Source organism: Micropterus salmoides, unplaced genomic scaffold, assembly GCF_014851395.1.
Source record: "Micropterus salmoides isolate LMB-PRFRI ecotype aquatic unplaced genomic scaffold, ASM1485139v1 Ms_hic_scaffold_8, whole genome shotgun sequence".
Taxonomy (NCBI): Eukaryota; Metazoa; Chordata; class Actinopteri; order Centrarchiformes; family Centrarchidae; genus Micropterus; species Micropterus salmoides.
This window is the reverse complement of record NW_024044570.1, coordinates 35,870,072-35,881,523: the sequence shown is the minus strand read 5'-3', so window position 1 is coordinate 35,881,523 and position 11,452 is coordinate 35,870,072. Positions and strand designations below refer to the sequence as shown.

General features: G+C 42.2%; 1 protein-coding gene across 1 annotated transcript; it reads left to right on the top strand.

Moving 5' to 3' along the window:
- Window positions 1-10,213, top strand: chst1 (carbohydrate (keratan sulfate Gal-6) sulfotransferase 1). The gene is made up of 6 exons (XM_038704978.1): window positions 1-362; window positions 3,045-3,430; window positions 5,106-5,319; window positions 5,452-5,678; window positions 8,828-9,045; window positions 9,779-10,213. The coding sequence occupies exons 1-6, from the start codon at window positions 305-307 to the stop codon at window positions 10,113-10,115; spliced, it is 1,440 nt and encodes a 479-aa protein (XP_038560906.1). The 5' UTR covers window positions 1-304; the 3' UTR covers window positions 10,116-10,213.
- Window positions 10,214-11,452: the final 1,239 nt, after the last annotated feature.

Below are 11,452 nucleotides of genomic sequence, written 5' to 3'. Positions count from 1 at the left end.
ACTTTAAACAAATCTGAACTAAAGAGGGATGGAGGGTGCGGGGTGGAGGGACGCTGTGTAAAGAGGGAGGAAGAGAGAGAGAGAGGTGGCGCGATAGAGAGAGAGATTATGAGAGAGGGAAAGAGACCTGTACCGTTCACGTACACCGGCTTCTAGTCCGGCACCCTGTTGATGTGGATGTGACTGCCGGCCGTCACGATTCCTGACACGTCCGTTTCGCCATGTCCTCATTGTCCCCGTGTGGATCCCATGCAGACGCAGGTCGGTGTTTGCCCCAGCGGCGGAGCCACACAGCAGCGGGATCATGTCTCCGCCACAGCCAGCCCGCCGCCTCCTGCTGACGGCAGGAACACAGCTGAGAGGTAACTCAATGTGGCCCATCATCAGGCCCGGGGGGAGCAGCGTGTCTCCGGTGGTCGGCGATGAAGCGGGCCTGTGGATGTGGTGGGCATGGCAGCGGAACATCACACCCAGCAGGAAGCTCTCGGATAGAGAGAGACATAAAGACAGCTGGGTTAGCTTGTGCATCGGTGTGCTAATATAGGCTACTGTCACTGGATTGTTCCAGACAGACAGAGAGATGGATAGATAGACAGATAGACAGACAGATAGATAGATGCAGAAAGGCGATAATACACTGCTCAAAATAATTAAGGGAACACTTAAATTACACATCAAATCTAGATGAACAAAAAAGTTGTAAGTTCAAAATCTTTACATTGTATCATTCAGTGAAAACGAAATGACATTCATTCAAAATTCAAAATCACCCCGAAAATCAAAGTAAAAAACTGAAATCACAGGCTGATCCAACCTGCCTGACTTCATCAGGGCAAATCATAATGTGATTTAGTGTGTATGGCCCCCACGTGCCGGTGTGCTGCTGATGAGAAAACAGATGATGTCCTGTGGAATCCTTGGATAAGGGCATCAGTGAGATCCTGGACAGTTTGTGGTACTAGGCCTACTTGTTCGCCTCGGAAGCACTGATAGATAACGTCCCAGAGGTTCTCAATTAGAGTTAGGTCTGAGGAACGTTAGGGGCAGTCAGTGGCATCAATGCTTTTGTCATCCAGGACACACCCTGGCCACATGAGGCCGGGTACTGTCCTGCACCAGGAGGAGGACGTTGTGCGATCCTTCAAGGATATGGCTCCCCAGACCATCACTGACCCACCTCATGCTGCATGATGTTGCAGGCAGCATAACGTTCACCACGGCGTCTCCAGACTCTTTCACGTCACATGCTCAGGGTGAACCTGCTCTCTCCTAGTGGATTGGTCATCTTCTGGTATCTCCTCCGTGCTTTTGAGACTGTGTTGGAAGACACAGCCAACCTTCTCGCAATGGCACATATGTTTTGTGGCCACCACCTGCAAAACCATTTCCTGTTTAGAGGTGGTCTTGCTGATGCCTCTCCAGTGCAACTGTTATTACTTTCATTTGAACCAAAACAGGTGACACTAAATCACAATAACTTAGGCTTCCTTATTGGACAGATTGATATCCCTGAAGTTTAACTGACAAGGTGTGATGATTAAGTGTTTCCTTAATGTTTTTTTGAGCAGTTTAATTAACCCATTTGATTAATAAATTAAATGTTATTTATACAAGGCCAGTTCGTAACATAATTTATATCATTGCACTATTCATATCAGGTCTAGATTAGTATGCCATATAGACCCAATGAAATTTGAAGTTGATTTCCACCATTTTATTTAATTTTTTTCAACTTGAAAAGCTGCCTGTTCACACATCCAGCCGTCACCGAGCACATTAGCAGGGGCAAACCTAACCAGGTATTTGAGAATCTTCCCCCCCAGAAAATGTGTCATTTCAGAGACTGTTTTGTTGCATTCCAGTGAATTTAGAATATTTTAGTTGTTGAAATGCAAGACTTAGGTTTTGTGTTGACATTTGAGGGTTAGACATATTAAGTGGGGGCTCTGGGGGTCTTCCCCCAGAAAATGTTGTGCATTAAACCCTTCAATTCCTACATTCTTGGGAAATTTTCTTCACTTCTTTTCTGCATCAATTTATGGTGGAAATGTCTTTATACAAAGAGAAACAAAATTCAGGTGAGAATTCAAAATTTAAAAAATAGAATATAATGTAGGAAGGCTCTCAGGCATTCTGTATCGCTTTCAGATTTGTATTTTCCTGTGGATCAACTTTTGTATGTAATGTAATATCATCCCTACATGATTTAGTCTGCCCTCCTCTTTTGTGTATTTCGTTTGGCTAAGTAACCTCTTTAAATGTGCATGTGGCACCTTTTCACCTCAATGACAAATTAATTCATAGTATTCATTTATAAACTCCTGGACTTTAATAGCTCCTGTGTTTCAACAGGTTTTCTGCTCATGTTCAAAACTTTCTGCACATTCAGAATCTCTCCCACACATCTGTGTTCTGACATGCCGAGAAAACAGTTGTAATATTACGAGACTAATGACAACCCATAATATTTTTAAAAGTCTGCCTCTCCCATCTCTATTGTGCGTTTTTCTGCGTTATTGGTCTTCTTAAATAGTAGCCCCCCCGTCTGACAGACACAGAACAGTTTGGGACTGTACTGGATGAGACTAACGAAACTAACAGAGAACACTTCTCACCATAAATGTTAACTTCACCACCTCTGATAAAGTGCAGCTCACAGGCGCCTCAGTGGGACGCACCCTGGAGCAGAGAGACAGTCCTAACACAGAAAGGTTTTTGGTTTGGTTTTTTAAATTTTTATATTGCAAAACCCTGCTACTAGTTACATCACCACTCTGTCACAATCTGTCTGTTACTTTCCCTGCATTGTCTCTGAAGCTGCTAAACGCTCCACTTTGTTCACCAGGCTAGTCTCTACCTTTGTGTGCTGTTTGGTGCTGGGCAGGTAGTGTACAGTTTGTTTATCAGCTGCCTTGTGCTGCTGGAAACATGGTTGTTAAAGCAGTAAGAGTAAACCAGAACCGTGAAGAAAACAAAAGGCAACAGTCTAAATATCTCCCTGTCTCCTGTCCTCTTCATGTCTTTCCTCTTTCCTTGTCTTGCAGACAGTGCTGTTGCTACCTGCTGGGTCTGTCCAGCCACCATGCAGTGTTCTTGGAAGTTCATGGTGCTGCTAGCATTAGCTTCAATAGCCATCCAGTACACGGCCATCCGCACCTTCTCCGCAAAGCCTTTACGCCTGCTGTGCTCTGTGGGCCTGGCTCCCGCGAGCCACTCTATCAACTGCACCCTCAAAGATCTGACTCGAGTGAGCCGGGAGACGCTCGAGGGCTTGGACCAATGCTGTGATGAGATCCTCTCCCACATGCCCTCCTCCCCCTCCTTCTCCCTCCCTTCCTATAATGGCAACAAAAGAACCCACATCCTGATTCTGGCCACCACGCGGAGCGGATCCTCATTTGTGGGTCAGCTGTTCAATCAGCATCCAGAGGTTAGAATGTGAGATGGCTATGACCTGTTTCATATCAATCATACTATTGAAAAAACATCAGATGCACTGTTTGCTATTTCAAAAACACTGAACTTGAACATGCTCTTTGCAATTATTTGCTAATGACTTCAGTGTTAATTAAACATTTGAGATTGTATTAAGAACCATTGCTTTCACACGCCACACTAACATATCCTGTTTCTTTTGATCATCTCTGAAATGTGTATAAAACTTGGAGTCTGCAGTAGCAAATGCAATTCACTGGACATGATCTACAAAGGCCTATTTATTATGTCCAATACTACTGATTGGTCCGAGTCACCAGTCTGTCCTTTAGGAAGGCAGAAGCAGAACTAAGATGTGATCTGATTTGCCAAAAGAAGGGCAGGGGAGGGCCTTATATCTGTCCCAAAAAGAGCCGCACACATGGTCCAGTGTGTTTTCACCACGTTTAGGACAGCTGATGTATTGGTGATATCTCGGCAGGACGTTCCTCCGGTTGACGTTGTTGAAATCCTTGGCCACACTAAATCCCAGCCATGAGTTCAAATTCAGTTTTAGACGATAATGTGCTAAACAAATATAGCCACAAGCGGTGTGGTAGGGTCCAAACACATTGTTTTAACGTATATTCATTAAACAATTTAAAGAACAAATTTGAACGTGTTTGAGGAGCGCTCCCAACAGACAGTGGGAAGAAACAGGAGGATGCACACAACAAGGTTCCCGAGCTGGATTTAAAGTGGTGATCTTTGCAGTCACGGTCTCTGTCTTGGACCACTAGGCCATCGGAAAAACACAGGGGATATATTTGATTTATTGATTTATTTTGTGGCAACAAAGGACACTAACCACTCTACATGACTCTCACTGACTGAATTTTTGTGCTGCTGATTAGTATGGCACAGTGAGGATGAAAAAGGAAAACCTTTTGGGAAGGCATTTCATGCCTCAGGCCTGAAGTGGGCATCTTTTGTTTTAACAGGCTGAATTATAAATATACAAAGGTCTGTGAGAGGTTGGAGTGCAGTATAGAAAAAATTGTACTGGAGTTCTTAATATGGGTGCATATGGAACAACAGTCCAACCTAATATCTATGATAACTTCCCCTCTGACACTTAGCAAACATGAACATGTTTTAAAGCCAGAGATTATGGCCTCAGTAAGAATATGGACGCAGTTTAGAAGATATTTTTTTGGACTAAAGCAAGCAAGTGGCTCTTCCTTATAACTAATAATTACATTTTCGCCTTTGGACAGGTCTTTCCAGTTATGGCATATAAATGGGTTGCAGTTTCTTGGTGACATATTTTCGGATCATATTCTCGACCATTGAATTGCTAGCCATAGATCATAGTCCTGGACCTGGATCACATTATTCACGTATCTCCAAATCCGCAATATTGCCAAACAAATGTTTCCTGCTTTTCCTCGCCTGTCACCTAGGAGTGAGTTAGATTCTTTTTATGTAATTGGACCCCTTTGAAAAGGACCACATGGGAAAGGACAAAAGAGGCTTGGGAGAAGGATTTAGGAGTTGAGCTTTCTGAAGATGTTTGGCACATTAGTTTGATACATGATAACAGCCACTGAAATATGATGGCTATTTTATTCAAATAGTATTGATTTAGAAGTGCACTGTAACTCATATGTTGATATGTTTTCATGTCCAAGGTCTTCTACCTGTTTGAGCCTCTGTACCATGTCCAGTTGGCGCTGCTTCCTCGGTGGGCGCAGAGTCGGAGCCTGGCTGAGAGGAGGGTGATGCTGGGAGCAGCCAGAGACCTGCTGAGGTCTCTGTACCACTGTCACCTCAACAGTCTGGAGAGTTACATACGACCCCGTCCTCCCAACCACTCCACTGACAAGCTGTTCCGAAGAGGAGCTAGTAAGAGACATGTGTCAGCACTTTATCACATAATGATATTGAAACTACAGCAATGTTTCATTTATGTAACTGCTTTTGCATTGCATTGTCCTTGTGTTACAGTTTCTTATGTTGTGTGTGTGCTGTCTTTAGGCAGGTCTCTGTGCTCCCCTCCTGTATGTGAGGCTCCTCTAGGCCCAGAGGAGCAGAGCATGGTGCTGGCTGATGAGGGGGAGTGTGTGAGGAGGTGTGGGCCGCTCAATGTGTCGCTGGCCGCTGATGCCTGTAGAGCAAAGCGCCATGCAGCCATCAAGACGGTCCGGATTCCCCAAATCAGTGACCTCAGAGCGCTGATTGAGGACCCAAGACTCAACCTGAAGGTAGATAAATGATTACAACTGTTATTATTACACTGTGTGCAGAATTACTTTGACCATATCATCATTTTTATGCATTTTTTCCAACTCCAAGCTGTATAAACTTGAATGCTTATTGGATTTAAGCATTTCAGGTGATGTGTTTTTGTATAATGAGGGAGGGTGTGGCCTAAGGAGAAAAAACACCCTATATCAGGTGTGCATAATTATTAGGCAGCTTCTTTTCCTCATTTAACTGACTCATAAAAGTCAACAATTGTAAAAAGTCTTTCAGAGGGATACAGTACTCTAGAAATTGCTAAGATATTGGGGCGTGATCACAGAACCATCAAACGTTTTGTAGCAAAACCTCAACAGAGTCGCAAGAAACGTGTTGAGAAAAAAAAACGCAAATTAACTTCCAAAGATTTGAGAAGAATCAAACGTGTAGCGACCAGGAACCCATTATCCTCCAGTGCTGTCATATTCCAGAACTGCAACCTACCTGGAGCGCCCAGAAGTACAAGGTGTTCAGTGCTCAGAGACATGGCCAAGGTCAGGAAGGCTGAAATCCGACCACCACTGAACAAGAAACATAAGTTGAAACGTCAAGACTGGGCCAGGAAATATCTGAAGACAGATTTTTCAAAGGTTTTATGGACTGATGAGATGAGAATGACTCTAGACGGACCAGATGGATGGGCCCGTGGCTGGATCAGTAATAGGCTCAGAGCTCCACTTTGACTCAGACGACAGCAAGGTGGAGGTGGGGTAATGGTATGAGCTGGTATTATTAAAGATGAGCTAGTTGGACCTTTTCGGGTTGAAGATGGATTCAAAATGAACTCCCAAACCTACTGCCAGTTTTTAGAAGATACATTCTTCAAGCAGTGGTACAGGAAAAAGTCTACATCTTTCAAGAAGTCCATGATTTTTATGCAGGACAATGCTCCATCGCATGCATCGAAGTACTCCACTTGGACTAGCCAGTAAAGGCCTTAAAGATGAAAGAATTATGACATGGCCCCCTTCGTCACCTGATTTAAACCCTATTGAGAACTTGTGGGCCCTTCTTAAACGGGAGATTTACGGTGAAGGAAAACAGTACACCTCTCTGAACAGTGTATGGGAGGCTGTGGTGGCTGCTGCACAAAAAGTTGATCATCAACAGATCAAGAAACTGACAGACTCCATGAATGGAAGGCTTATAACTGTTATTGAAAAGAAGGGTGGCTATATTGGTCACTTATCTGTTGTTTTAAATGTCAGAAATGTTTATTTGTAAACTGAGTTGTTTGTTTCTCTAATTCTCACTTTAACAGATTAAAATAAACTGTCGTTTATTTAAAAAAAAAATTCATTTTTCTGCGTAATACTTCTGCACACTAAGAGTTGCCTAATAATTGTGCACACATATATTCTCCTAAGAAAGCCAAAACCTCACTTTTGCCTTCTTAAATATTCAGGATTGAGGGTTTATTAACATTTTGGATTGACTGAGAGCACGGTATTTGTTCAATAATAAAATTAATCCTCAAAAATACAACTTGCCTAATAATTTTGCACACAGCGTATATTTAGTGTTACAGTTTTGTTCATTCAGATCAGAGCTGTAGACTTGCTACTTCAACTGTTATGAGACTCGACTTGACTCGATGGCAAAACACTGAGAATGTAACGGCTCAAAAACTCCGAAAACACAGGGTTGAACCTGAAGGCACGACTTCAGAGGCAGTAAGACTAATAACGCGTGTTTTACTTGATAAACACAATGTGAAGCTGCCACAAATATGTGTTTGTCCCCATTAAAAACTGAAACAAAGCATGTGGGAAATGGAGATGTCAAGACTACGTGGCGTTCTTGTTATGAGCATATTTAAAGTGCTCACATTCATACACACCCTTTCAACCAAGATGTTTTCATACTTCAGATTTTGTCTCATTCACAGCAGTAAATTAAACTGAAACCTGCAGTGTTGAACTTTTGTCTCCCCATCTGGCAGTGAGGGTAACTAAACAAACTACAGGTGAGCTCGCCCCAGGCTCTTGTTCTGAAATACAGACATAGCCTGTAGCTGCCCTCAGTCCCTCCTCTTCTCTCAGTGCTCCCTGAGGAAAAGCTAAGCCAGTACTTTGTCCTTGCTGTCAAGTGCTTTCTTTTTTTGACTGTGCTCCTTCTTCTGAATGCTGCGTTCCTTTTATATCTGCAGCATCAGAATGTTTTCTTGGACGCTTGCTAGGGCATACTCCTAGTTGCTGTAGCATACTCTGTCGCTAGGGTTGCTCCTGAGCCATATAGAGAGAGAGTTACGTCATCTCTGTTTCAGTTTCAATTCAGTGGCTTTATTGGCATGACTGCGTACAATGTGGTGCCAAAGTGTGTGTAGTGTATTTAAATTGAAAAATTTAAATTTAACATAAATGCTGAATGAACATTTATTCCTGTATTTCATAAACATAATAAAACTATTGTCTTGACTTTGTTGTCATATTCAGCTTTTCTGTGATAGTTACAGCAATCCAAATATGCAGTAGTGCATATATATAATGTGACAACAACCGACAGTTGAGCTTATCATCTTCCTACTTTTTTGTCGCTCTGTCGACATCTGCTGGACTGGACCTGTGGAACTGGCAGAGGCAAATATTAGACCCTATATAATACGTTATTTCTTAAAAGTGTGGCTAGAAGTATCTGTTTCTCTAACAGGAAGCTACTCGTGTCAGCTCTGATCATGAATCCCATTATTGGATTTAGGGTGCTGTCTTCGGGGTGGTGATGGCGCAGTGGATAAGACAAATGCCTTTGGTGTGAGAGACCCAGGTTCACTCCCCCACTGTGACCCATCCAACCAATGTGTCACTGAGCAAGACACTTAACCCCTTGGTGCTCCAGAGGTGTGCGACCTCTGGCATGTATAGCAATTGTAAGTCGCTTTGGATAAATGCGTCAGATAAATGTAATGTCTTCTGTGTTGTTTTCACACCAATTTGAGTTAGATGGAGGCAGCATGAGGAGGAAGGTAGTGTTGTATGAATGTATATTGAATGCTGGCACCGCTGCCATTATGAAACAGAATACCAAATAGACTGAACAAAATTATTAAAACAACACTAAAAGACTATTATTGTTCACAAATTTGTAAAAATCTGTCGTCATTCCTTATGATCAGGTGGTCCAGCTCATTCGAGATCCACGCGGCATCCTGGCATCTCGGATTGAGACATTTCGAGACACTTACCGGCTGTGGCGTCTGTGGAGAGCAACCGGACGTCGACCCCACAACCTGGACCTAGGGCAGATCAACACAGTGTGTGAGGACTTCCTAAGGTCTGTGTCCATGGGCCTGGCCAGACCTGCATGGCTTAGAGGGAGGTACATGCTGCTCAGGTGAGAAGGACAGGGATTATATTTGTGCACATTCAATCTTTGCTCACAATGTAAGTTTTAGCGCTCAGTTCTGAGGAACTACTCTGATCCATTCACCTTCACCAGCGATGCTGTCTGTCAGACTCAAACAACGTTTGCTTCATTGGTGGTGCCAGTGACTAAGTGGTTAGTTTCAGGTGCAGACAGTGACTGGCAACCATCAGTTTTTAACACAACTCTTTCCTCTTAAACCAACTCTCTTTTTGCCCCTACATTTTCTTAACCACCCCTCCCACAAATTTCATTCTGTTCCTCTCTGGAGTTACATTAGGTATTTAGATTGGCCCTAAAAAGGATCTTTATTAGTTTTTTTTGATATCCTGCCCCTGCCCCCCCCCTCCCCTCCACAGTATGTAAGTATTCTGAAATATCTAGCATGGCACCCAGCATGCACAAAATGCATAGTGCACTGGGAACGTTAGCTAGCTTGGCTAACTAGTTTCCACTTTCTGAGTGGAATACAACATTGAGTATTTCCAAAAATCTCATGTAGCCTCTAACTATATTTAGAAGATAACTTGATTTGTTAAAAATGTGCTTCTGTTAACTCGAAAGAGCACAATTCTTTACATTTTAGTGACAAGCAACTTCTTGTGGTAGTAGAATAATTACTGTCCTCTGTACGTAGCACAAGTTATTGTAGGGGGACAAGAATTTACTGAATGATCCTTTCTCCTTTCCTGTCTTTGGTCAGGTATGAAGACTTGGCCAGGTATCCACTCCAGAAGACCAGGGAGCTCTACAGCTTCCTTGGTCTAGTTCTGCACCACAGTGTGGAGGATTGGATCATGAACAACACCCGGGGCAGCAGTGATCTGTCGTCCCGGCAGAAGTTCACCACAGTTCGGGACTCTGCTGCTAACGCTGAGAACTGGAGGGTGAAGCTCTCCTTCGACATGGTGGTTTACGCTCAGACTGCCTGCCAACCTCTTCTTGAGCTTGTTGGCTACAAGACAGTCTTTCACCCCCGAGAACTGAGAAACCTCTCACACTCTTTGGTGGAAGACAGGACGTTCCGCCCCTTTTTGTAAACAATGGATGACCTGCATAAATCCAAACTAGACAGTACAGCTGTGTCCATCCATTAATTTAAGTTCAATAAAACAATATGAAATTGTCCAACTACCAACCTACCTGAGTGATCAGCTACCTCACTTCCAGCCCTTATGGTAATCATTTAGGGATGAAAATGAGCTTTCAGCCATGTCTCTGGATAATGCGAGAGATTTCAAGTACTGAAATTTACGTTTATTATGTGGGGTCCCTTTCAAATAAATTTAAAAAAGAGCGCGAGGGATCACTATGTTTAAATCAAACTTAACACTTAATCTTATTTAAGCTACAGCTTGTGATCATTTAAATATAGCACCATGTGGGCGTTTTGACAGTGTAGTGCGGAAACCACAACAAAATTATATTTTCTTAGTTTCTCATTATAACTAAAGTGTTTACATGTTATGATAAGGTATTTTCATGTAATAATTACATATTTTTCTTATTCTTACTACATGACTTATTATGTTATAAGAAGCAATTTTTGTCATCGTAACAACATATTCCACATTACACTAAACCAAATTAATTAGCAGAAAATGAATTTTTTATTTTATTATGATGAGAAACTAAACTTGATGTGCCACACTGGTACAACTGGCACTTGGCCCACCATCACCACATACCCAAATAATGTTTCTCCATTTGATTGTTGATTATGTCAGTGTTGACATGGCCTTTATGTAAAATGTCATGGTTTGTTTTGCACAAATCTGTCCATCAGGAAACTCTGTAAACCATCAAGAGTTGAGGCAGAGTATCTGGAGGACATCACAGGGAAGACCGGCAAATATTCTCTCCATAAAAGATGATCTCCACGTTGATCCACAAATATGATCCACTTTCACCCAAATCAATGAATAAAGTGTTTTTGTACACATTATAAAGTTGTGTTTTGTACAGTTATCAGCGAGGACTGGCCAGTCCCTGCAAACATTCTGCTCCAGCAGCATCATAAAAATTGAGACGGCATTTCATTGGACGCAAAATTAATATACTGAGTTCAGGATGAGTCTTCAACATTTTTTATTGTTTTCCAGGAAATGACAAACACTAAAATACCATTAAGAATACTTACAAAACAACTTTTTTTGTCATTCTTTAGCCAGATACTGCTGTATAGGTGATGTATAGTACAAGATATATAAAAACACTTAAACACTGATTTTTTTTCAAATCAAACACTCAAACCATGTAAACTATCACTGTAAGTTTCATTTATAACAATAAACAAACATAAAATGTTGGGGAGAGCATTGTCTCTGGTGAACTGTCTTATCTCAATCCATGTACCATGTTCTGTGTTTTACTATAC

Bases quoted from the DNA above. Each gene is read 5' to 3' on its own strand.
- chst1 (XM_038704978.1), top strand. From the start codon at position 305: ATGTCTCCGCCACAGCCAGCCCGCCGCCTCCTGCTGACGGCAGGAACA. The intron at 3,431-5,105 runs GTTAGAATGTGA...TTCATGTCCAAG, and splicing joins TGTTCAATCAGCATCCAGAG to GTCTTCTACCTGTTTGAGCC. The intron at 5,679-8,827 runs GTAGATAAATGA...CCTTATGATCAG, and splicing joins ACCCAAGACTCAACCTGAAG to GTGGTCCAGCTCATTCGAGA.